This window comes from Pseudochaenichthys georgianus, chromosome 13, assembly GCF_902827115.2.
Source record: "Pseudochaenichthys georgianus chromosome 13, fPseGeo1.2, whole genome shotgun sequence".
Lineage (NCBI taxonomy): Eukaryota > Metazoa > Chordata > Actinopteri > Perciformes > Channichthyidae > Pseudochaenichthys > Pseudochaenichthys georgianus.
In genome coordinates, this window is record NC_047515.1 from 23499415 (window position 1) to 23509502 (window position 10088).

The window sequence follows — 10088 nt, forward strand, 5'->3', positions numbered from 1 at the left end:
AGAGCGCGTATGTTTTGGATTAGGCCAACCGGCTAACTCAAACATATCCAGGTTAGGTTGAACCAGGTTCGTAGTATAGGCCCCTGGAGGCTGCTTTTGGGGGACAGTAAAAATAACACTAGCATTTCAACAGGTTTTTGATAATAAAAACTCAAGTTAGATACCGTTATTAATCAGCTGTAAGTTTTAGTTTGTTTGAACTTATTCATTATAATTATTGTACAACATGGTATAAGAATGCAAACATTAAGATCTGTTCTGTTTAAATTGATTATAGTCTATTATCAATTCAGGTTAAGAAACTAGTGTTGCATGCATCCTATTTTAAAGGCATTTCTTTTTATACTCTACTAAAATGCAACAAAAAAAGGGTTTGATTCTGTTAATTTTGTCTTTTTTATTGCACTTTGGCAGCAGATTCCTGTGTAGCTTCAGATCTGAGTTGTCTTAGTAAGCCTAATTTATACTTTTGTAGCGACACTATTTTTATATAATGGCAAAGAAAGGGTTCAGTGTCTTTTCTTTTTGTCCTGTGTCATATGTGGCAGCACTGTTCAATGTGTCTTGAAAACATTACCCACTGTAGTGTCGTGTGAATAAACTCCAACTCTGTATCAACAACACTGTTGTGTAACTTCAGTTAAATACTTGTGTGTAGATTAGAAAGAGGTAAGATAAAGGATCTGCAGTATTTTATGAAGTATTAATCGTACAAAGGTCAGTTTTATACAAGTAGAAGTGTGTATTTACCTGGTAGTAGGCTGTCAGTAATGGCTACGTCTCTCTATTTGGACTGGTAGATCTCGGCAGACTGGCAACTTTAAAAGTAGCTCTTGGTTCAAAAAAGGTTGGGCACCCCTGATGTAGTTGTATGTTGTGGACATAGTCCTGCTTAACCTGTGGCTCTAAGAGGATTTGTTGTGTCTGAGTCAGCCTATTCAAAATGTCCTCATAGCACAGCATCTTGTTCGAGGTCACTAAGTTAAATGTATCTTGTGACATCTTGTAACATGCCAAAACATTTGTGTTCCTCGTTTCCGTCTATTCTAGTATGTCATTCTCTTTGTTAATAGCAAACACATATACAATTGATCAGTAATTGCAGTTCAAGGGAGTTTATTGACAGACAACATTGAAATTCAAAGTGATTACAATCATAAGTTGTCCATGAAGGATTCCAAAATTGAGCAGTGATTCAGTTTTGCCGAAAATAACTCTGTTAGAGACCAGCGCCCACCTACAGTATAGCCCTCTTCAGGCAGGTCCCTTAACTTTAGTCTTTTGATTCTGATTGACTTATTCAATGTTGACTTCCATTTGTTTATTATCAACTGTTATCATTTTAAAAAGTAAAGCTTAAGAAACTGTGAGACATTAAGAAACAGCTCAGAGACCTTTGCTTACAGGATTATTTGTTGTTATCTCCCTGTTATCTTTCAGATAGCTGTGCCATGTGATGAGAGTTTGCAGGGTTACCATGCCCACAGACAGAAAGATCAAGAAGATAAAAGAGAGGGACAAGGGAATCGTTTCAAGCCGCCTCATATGATTGTTGGGCCACGGGGAAAATAAATACCAGTATTTTCCTTTTATGAATGTTGTTAGAGCAGAGCTTCAGGAACTTAAAGTGGTAAGAAACTGAAGTAGTACCTACTCAAACCATAGAAACTTGGCTAGACACTAAATGTAACACATTTCATCGTAAAGCTGGCCCTTGCAGCTTTCTCTTAATTTGCAGATATCCATAACACAAAGGCAGGTCTATATTTGGACATATAGTAGCTTATTTATTGATAACAAAATGTTTACATTTACACACACACACACACACACACACACACACACACACACACACACACACACACACACACACACACACACACACACACACACACACACACACACACACACACACACACACACACACACACACACACACACACACACACACACACACACACACACACACACACACACACACACACACACACACACACACACACACACCCCTATACTGTAAATATTATTATACAGAACTCACTTGATAATTTTAGACTTTTGCTATTTGATTCTTTGTTATTTCTCTACATTAAATTCAGCTAAATTCAATCACAAACATGTGTAAATGAAATTGGTGAATATTGTTTGCTGTGTATGCACATTGTTGCTTTTTGTTGCGTGGAATCTGGCTCATCAAATATCATTGTATGTAGATCTGATGTGCAGCGACTACAAAATAATTACGTTGTACATAAATATACCATTTACACTGCATTTTAAATCATCAACTACACCAGCAAGCATCCCCCTGTGTACCTTTATTGTACATTCTTATTTTGAACACAATAAAACTTGCCAATCTTTCATGCAATGCTAGGAATTGTTAAGCAGGAGTTATAGTTTTGCAAACACATCAAACATATCTTACGTTTTAAGTGCCAGCTATAGGCTACTCACTGTTCACGGAATATACGCTTTTGCTCAAACCCACCTATGTGAACAATTCAGACCTGCTTTTGTGCTTGTATCTTAACTATTTCAATACATGAATTGAAAACAGAAGAAGCTTTTACATTGACAGAAAATTAGGATGACCAAAAAATAAGAAATTAACAACAATATCTTATAATAACAATAACTATTAAAACCCTTGCACCTAAGCAAATGCTGGTGCATTGTGTGGGACAACTGGAATGAATACTGGTAGTCAAGAGGTCTTTTTTACAAGTTTTCCTTGAGCCATTTGATATAGTTTTCCGTCATACGACGTCCAATCAGGAAGTCAGTTGGCCACACAGTGAACATTAGCCCTCCATGAAATCCTGTGTCATAGTGTTCATGAGTCACCTCAACACCAGCAGAAAGGAGCCGTGTGACATACATGATCCCATCATCCCGGAGAACATCATACTCACATGTCAGAATGTAGGCCTTTGGCAGAGAGTGCAAGGCAGAGTCTGGAGCCAACAGGGGTGATGCTCTCGGGTCAGCGAGAGATCGAGATGCTCCCCCCTTCCCAAATGCCTCCTCTCCCTGCACCACAGTAGGAGCACTATAGTTGTATTTTCTATGATATCTGGCTGGCAGAAAAGTGCTCCAGTTGACAAACTTCAGCAGGCTGGAAGACTCAGGGCTGTTGTGAGTGTTGGCCATCATGGCTCTGAAGAAGGCCCTGTCGCTGGTGAAGTACTCACTCCAGAAACGCACCATTAGGTAGCGGGGCAGAATGGGCATGTCTTGATTCTGCTGATAGGAAGGTGTGTTTAGATCCAGAGCCTGCAGTACGGGGTAGATGAGTGCTTGGGCCTTCAACTGAACCTGCTGTCCAGGCTCTTTCTGCAACTGTGAAAAGAGACAGAGTGAGATTGGCATGTATTCAAAGAAACGTTTCTCAATGCAATGAAATAGGCAGTGAATGTTTTAAGAAATACAGTAAAGGTGCATCATCTGCTCACATACAAGTCATAGTTGTTTACAGGAAGAATTGCATCATCCCCATTGTTCTCTATTTGTTTGTCTCTGACGATATCCCTGTGCGGGTATACTACTGTGCAGCTCAAAGAAGACAAGTATTCCGTATCTTTATTACTCTAAACTTTAGAGTCTAAAGCATATTCTTGAAGAGCAAGGGTGCAGTCACTGTTTTGAAGACATGAACATTCTATGGAGACAAACCAATTGCCCAGCTTGACCACTAGTAGTCATCACCCTGTAATACAAGCAGATGGTATAGTATGCAAAGTGAATGCATTCAACCTGCATTAGCCTATGGGATGGCTCCCTTATTTCTGGTGTGCAAGGAGATACTTGTGTCACTATGAATTGCTTCAGCATGAAGCATGGGGCTTCATCCTGACCATCGCTAGTTTTGTCTCCCATGCCAGCAGCAACGGGCTCCTGGTACAAGATGGTCATACAGTAGAACAATATCATAGCTAATAGAGAAATGGATTGGATAAGATTGCTATATTGACATTGCGAGTTCCAAAAAACTGAATTGGCTTATAGCGGCATACCTAAAAATGCAGTGTGCATTACTGCGATATAAGTGGTGTTTTAACTTTATTGTCAATAACTTTATTTGAACTGTACTAAAGTTAAGGGATAGTATCAGGTAATTCACAACGTCTGTCTCAATCTCAAGTAAATTCCAAAGAGATTATTTTAGTCCTTGCCTTGTTAGGGCATATTGCCTGGACCTTCGTCGTTTTCTCTGTTCAGGTACCATTGCCAATGGCACTGCTGTAGTGTAAATGTACTGTTTGTTTTCATTTTTGTACTCTTTCATGAGCTTCCATGGACTTTTGTGAGCAATACAATCCAAGTATAGCTTAATCAGAATTGTTTTATGCCCAAGGGGAATACAAATATGTTGTTCTTCCCCTGCAACCTGCCCACTCACTCCTTTAAGAGCAATTGCACTAACTCCAGCTCTACCCTCATACTTTTACAATGTAGATTTTGATTTGTATATCTCCAACAATAAAAGCAAACTCCTTATTAGCTTAACATGAATAGTTAAGAACTGCTGAATAGTTTTAATCTGTAAAACAGAGGCAAACATGATAGGCCATAGAATATAAGGTCATTATTGGTCACCTCAATTCATATTTTTGATGAACCAGAAAAATAGAGCTGAAGATTCAGTACCTGCTGGGAGACGGCAGCTGCCAGGTTCCCCCCAGCACTATCTCCAGACACAGCAATGCGTCCGGGGTCCACAGAGTATTGGGCTAGCACCCCCTTATGAAGGAAGTGTTTGACCACACGGTATACATCCTCATATGGGACAGGGAAGTGGTAAGCAGGGGCAAGGCGGTACCTGACAAATCAGAAAGGGGCAGATTAAAGATAAAACAAAAATAAACATGAGATATGGGGGCCATGTGCACAGACAACATTTTGAGCTAGGGAAAATAAACATGATGACATTTTCAAGGGGATAACCAGATTTTCCTATAAAGAGTTGTATTCACTGAATCACAAGTTCACCAAAGTAAAAGAACATAAACAGATTTGTTCAAAGAAGCACCTTGACATTTTCTAACTGAGTGTTGCAACAACTTCCAATTGTACCTAAATTATTGAAAAAACTAACGTCAATAGCGTGCATCCAATTAAAATGTTATGTTTGTTGGGGAAATATTTTCCTAGGCCCATAACTTAGACTCAGTTTATCAGTTTGGACTGCCCTCACTGAGCAGAGGCCTGCAACCTTGGAAGCTGTGCTCTCAGGTTGTTTCTCAATGTCAAGGACACTTCCTTGGTAGGACATGTCATGACAAGTCCTTCAGAAGCGAGGCAAGAATCCTTCCATCGGAAAATGAAGAATGGTGGAACAGGCTAACAAGTGTGCACTGTGCAGGTGTGCGTCATATGCGAGGCCCCGCCTTAAATGAAGCGCAATTTCCGCCAAAGATTTGGAAATTGGTCCGCGCGCAAAGCATTGTGGGGATTTTAAGACCGCGGAGGATACATATGTGCAGCCTCGAATTTTCCCGCAACGAAGGACGCCAGCCTCGGTAGAATTCCAAGCATCCTGGACATTGGAACAGTCCTTCGGCAGGACTCGATGACGTAGCATCCTTGAAATAGTGGCTCTGGAGCAGCCTTCCTCGACAGTAAGAAACACCCTCAGTGTTTTGTCTCCCTATTCCTGCCTGTTGGCGTCAGCTGATAGGTATTTGCTTTGCCTGTTTTATCTTGTTATGCAGCATGTTGATTATTCTCTCAGAGCTAGCTAAATACATGGGACTTGGGAAAGATTCTTCAGAATTGGTTTGGCAACAGCTGTGTCAACTATGTCTTATCACTTCTCCGGCAGTTTACTTTTTTTGTGTTTTACCAGCAAGCTCCCTCCGTGTCTCTCTATGTTTCATCTCCATTGCTTCAGAAATGTCCATTACAATGTTCTTAATTACTTTCAGTCTCCATCAGTACGCCAAATGGTACACATGGCAGGTTTTGATAATGTACCATTCTGGGATTACTAACTGATTACTTAACAAATTGAAGACAGAAATGTGGATGAAGCAGATAAGGCAATATCCTCAAACATTGGACACCAGTACATGAATAACTCTGCTTCCCAAAGTCAAATGTCAACAAGCACAACCGCCATATAACACACACATAACATTTCTGATTTAATCAGTGAGTAGTAGTCTTTCACCTGTTTAATTTGATAGATGAAGTTGAAAAACTGTCATTATGGGGTACATATAGAGAGACCAAAATAAAGTTACTGTTCTGATCGTCAGACTAAAAACTGGAAGTGCCAAAGAGCAACAGTGAGTAGAGCTCTGACAGGGAAAGCCCTGGTTGGGCCTTTATGAAAACCTGTTAGCTTCACTCTACTGCATCCTCACTTCCTTTTCCCCTTTGACTAATGAGGGTGGACAGGCACATATGACTACACAAAACTCTGTGTGAGTGGCTGACCGAAAGAGTTAGGGAAACAGTCTATGAATAATACAAATAAAAACAAACATTTATTCAGAATTAAAAGTGACTATAAATAACTGGCTATAAAATATAAATGACTTACTCTACAGAAAGAACCACTGCATCTAGCTCGTTGACAATTTTTCTGGCCAGAAGATCATATGGGCTCATAACTGTAGACAGAGAACACAAACATTTTAAAGCAATGGTAAAGAAACTCAACCACCATAATTATTGACATTCATTCAATCCAGAAACCTCACAGAACATAAAATAAATGAACCATGCCTCCTCTATCTTTCTGGCAAGATGTGAGTTAATGCAATTGTTACAGCAATTCAACAGATTGTCTGCAGCATGAGATGTGTCAAAAGGCATGTCATGTATTTTTTTTTGGATTAGCCAGGGTAACCACCCTCTGAGGCACCGACTGCTTCGGCAGACGGTGTGTTATTTCCTCGGGAAAAAGTGTGAACGCCTTGTGGCTTGTGTTTGATATTTTTCTAAATGTAAGATCATGTTGTGAAAGCTTTCACAAGCAGTTTATATAAATCTGTAAAGCAATAGTTTCCCAATAAAATGGTAGGATCACTGTGTGATGAATACATTATTAGAATGTGTATTACCCATTCATCCATCTTTCCACACATCTTTAGAAGTCAGAGTCGGCAGTCTCTGTGATAAAAGAGGGGAAAGCCAGCCAATGGACTTACGGGAACTACCCAGACACCATCCTCCACCGTGCAGGTATATGACAGCCGTCCTGAGCTTAGTGTCACCGTCACTCTTCTTTGGCTGGTACAGCACCACGTCCACTCCATCAAATTGCTCCTCTGTCACCTTGATATGCTCGTCAGACATGGGCACTATCTTTTCAGCCAGAGTTATGAAGTACATTACCCCCATGTAGTCCTTCAGCCCCAGTAATTCACTGAGGTCTGCCTGGAAAAGAGAAGCAGAGAGACAGCATGAGATAGAGACACATTATAGGATATCAAACCTGAGCCATTAGTATTTCATCATTCAGTAAAACTATGTCAGGGAGTTTTATCTTTTGTAAACAATTTCCTGGAACAGAGCTCATAATATTCAAAACAGAAATGATTAATGTAACAGAAATGCTGTATATGGCCTTGTAATGAATAATAAGGGAAAGTAATGGGAGTCACTCCTGGCATAGTTCCACCGCCCTCTGCATTCATTTGTTTTGAGAAGTTGTAACTAAATTACAAGTTGTAAAAGCATGACTCATACCCTATTATGTTTGCTGAGGTAGGCAGTCATTGGCTTTACATGAAGCTAATCAGTTGATGCTCTTCTACTGTTGCCACAAAAACCTTTTTTCAGCATTTAACTTAAAAAAATGGTGGTTGCTAACAAAAGCAATATAAGTCACGTACTATCAATGTCTACTTCCCCCAAGAGAACCATCCCAATACAATGTAAAACACAACCTATAATCACTCCATGAACAAGTAATCAATCATATAATGAATGAGCCTGCTGGAGGGGCATACATATGGCTGAATCATTCAACAATGAAGTCTAACATATTTTTTTCACAGTGATGCATTAGATACGTTCTAATAACAAACTTAATTTCTTATTTAAATACATATTGTAAAATTAGCAATGTTATGTTAGAGGCAGTAGGCTGCACACATGAATTAAATAATGAACTAAATGTGTTAAGCTTCCATAGTTAAAAAGGCTATTTATAATGTTATACTAAAGTCACAGCCATCGATGCCTCAGGGTTATAAACCCATAACAACTCATATTAGGCACCACGATCGGCTCCAGTAAACCATAGGCTCTAACAACCATTAACAGAGGAGAGTTTCCTTAATATGGTCTATTATTAGAACAGATGAGCAAGACTATACACATGGATTAGCATCTGACATAATCTTGTTTATGAACCGTATCCAATTCAGCAAAAAATATTTACATTTATTTTGCCACCTATACAAGTTAATACGTTTTCAGATATGATATGGCTATACTGTATTACTAAACCATGTAGGCTTTTAAATGTAGGATTATTGTTGTAAGTATTCATTAGCACCGGTAATGTCAAAGTATACAGAACGTGTTCCTTACCAGGTGGCTGAGACTCCTGAAGAAAGAGTTGGTCAGCATGAGTTTCCATCGTTCTTCTATGTCCTCAGGAATGGGCTCATAAATATAATAAGCGGTAAAAGAGCAGAGAGCGACGAATGCAATGATGCTTCCAAACCTCATTTTACAACGTGCGTCCCCAGCAACTGACTGCAGGGTGCAAACACGAGCAGGCTGATATCCAGTCTCTCCGGTGCGGGACAAAGCTTACGCTCGGAAGTAATTTTGAATCCAGTCCAGCTAAATATGACAGCACGTGTTTGGTGTCATTTGATGGTTATCGGGGTGCATGTTTGGAGCTTCGCTGCTTGTGCGCGTTCCTTGATGCATGTTCGTCTCGTGTAGGCGGATAATTACTTGAAGTGTCAGTCATATGGAGACAAGACCGTGCAACCTGTGAACTGCTCTCTACTCACGAGGCAGAACCGTCCCACCTTGGCTCGCTTTGCAAATTCCTCAGATGCCTTTAAGCGTGTCCAGTTGCAAATTATACTTTAATTTCGTAGCTTGTGTAACATCCCCACCCCCCCGAATTTGAGTCCGTCATTAAATTACTACTACTGTACACATAGGGAAATATTGTTATTTTTGCTGCACTACATTTACTTGACATATTCAATTACTTTGAACAGTCAGATTATAGTAATAAAACACAATCAAATAGAAAGATTAACAATTAGCAAATATTATTTATCATATTATTATTCTGGGATGGGCATATGTGAAAGTAAGATTTGGGGTATTATTAGGCCTATAGTGATTTTTTAAAAGAGGTCTCCAGATCTATTCAGTTGATGCTAAAACTGTCAACTATATGCGTTTTACGAGTGCCCATCTTGTGCTGATCTGTGGCCCTCAATGATTAATTCTGCTGCATCAAAGTATCTTTTTATCCAAAGAAACCTACTGTATATGGGTGTAGCTGTACCAGTGACTGTGGCGCAGCTAAACAGCCATGGTTGCAAGGCAGCATAATCTAATTATATTATTGGTGACGGATGATATATCTAATTTCCTGGCAAGCCTGGGTGTTAAAGCAATATGATTCTCTCATGCTCTTACATTTTGAAAGGACCCTGCAAAAGGAAAATGATTTAATGCTGCAGGAGTTTGACAAAGAAGTTGTCTGCAGGACTATTTTTTCTTCACTGTAGCCTACAGGGATTTATTTTAATTGTGTCTAATGTCAGTTTTATTTCCACATATTTGTGCAAGAAATTCAACATTCATTAAAACATGTATATGAAACAGGCAGACTGAGGAACCTGATGCATTGATTAGGTGGATGCCCATGTGATATACAGTGTTTAAGATGTAAAGCATGTCAGTTTGCCAACCGAGGAGTTACAGTAAAAAGCTATTTGTATTAGGACAGCATTGATAAGGCAAGTCACCCTGAAAGTCCTGCAGAGGGAAACAGTTTGAGTTCTATCTATGATGCATGAAGTAAAGAGATGTGACTCATCATGCCAAGTCTGTAGAGGGTTAAAATGTGCAATGCACTCATCGGCCACTTGTGTTTT

At 39.5% G+C, this 10088-nt stretch overlaps 1 protein-coding gene across 1 annotated transcript; it reads right to left on the reverse strand.

Moving 5' to 3' along the window:
- Positions 1-1956: 1956 nt before the first annotated feature.
- aadac (arylacetamide deacetylase) lies at positions 1957-8971 on the reverse strand. Its single transcript, XM_034097596.2, has 5 exons — positions 8548-8971; positions 7158-7386; positions 6548-6617; positions 4651-4822; positions 1957-3342 (listed from the first exon to the last, which is right to left on the reverse strand). The coding sequence occupies exons 1-5, from the start codon at positions 8686-8688 to the stop codon at positions 2722-2724; spliced, it is 1233 nt and encodes a 410-aa protein (XP_033953487.1). The 5' UTR covers positions 8689-8971; the 3' UTR covers positions 1957-2721.
- Between the last annotated feature and the right edge of the window lie 1117 nt (positions 8972-10088).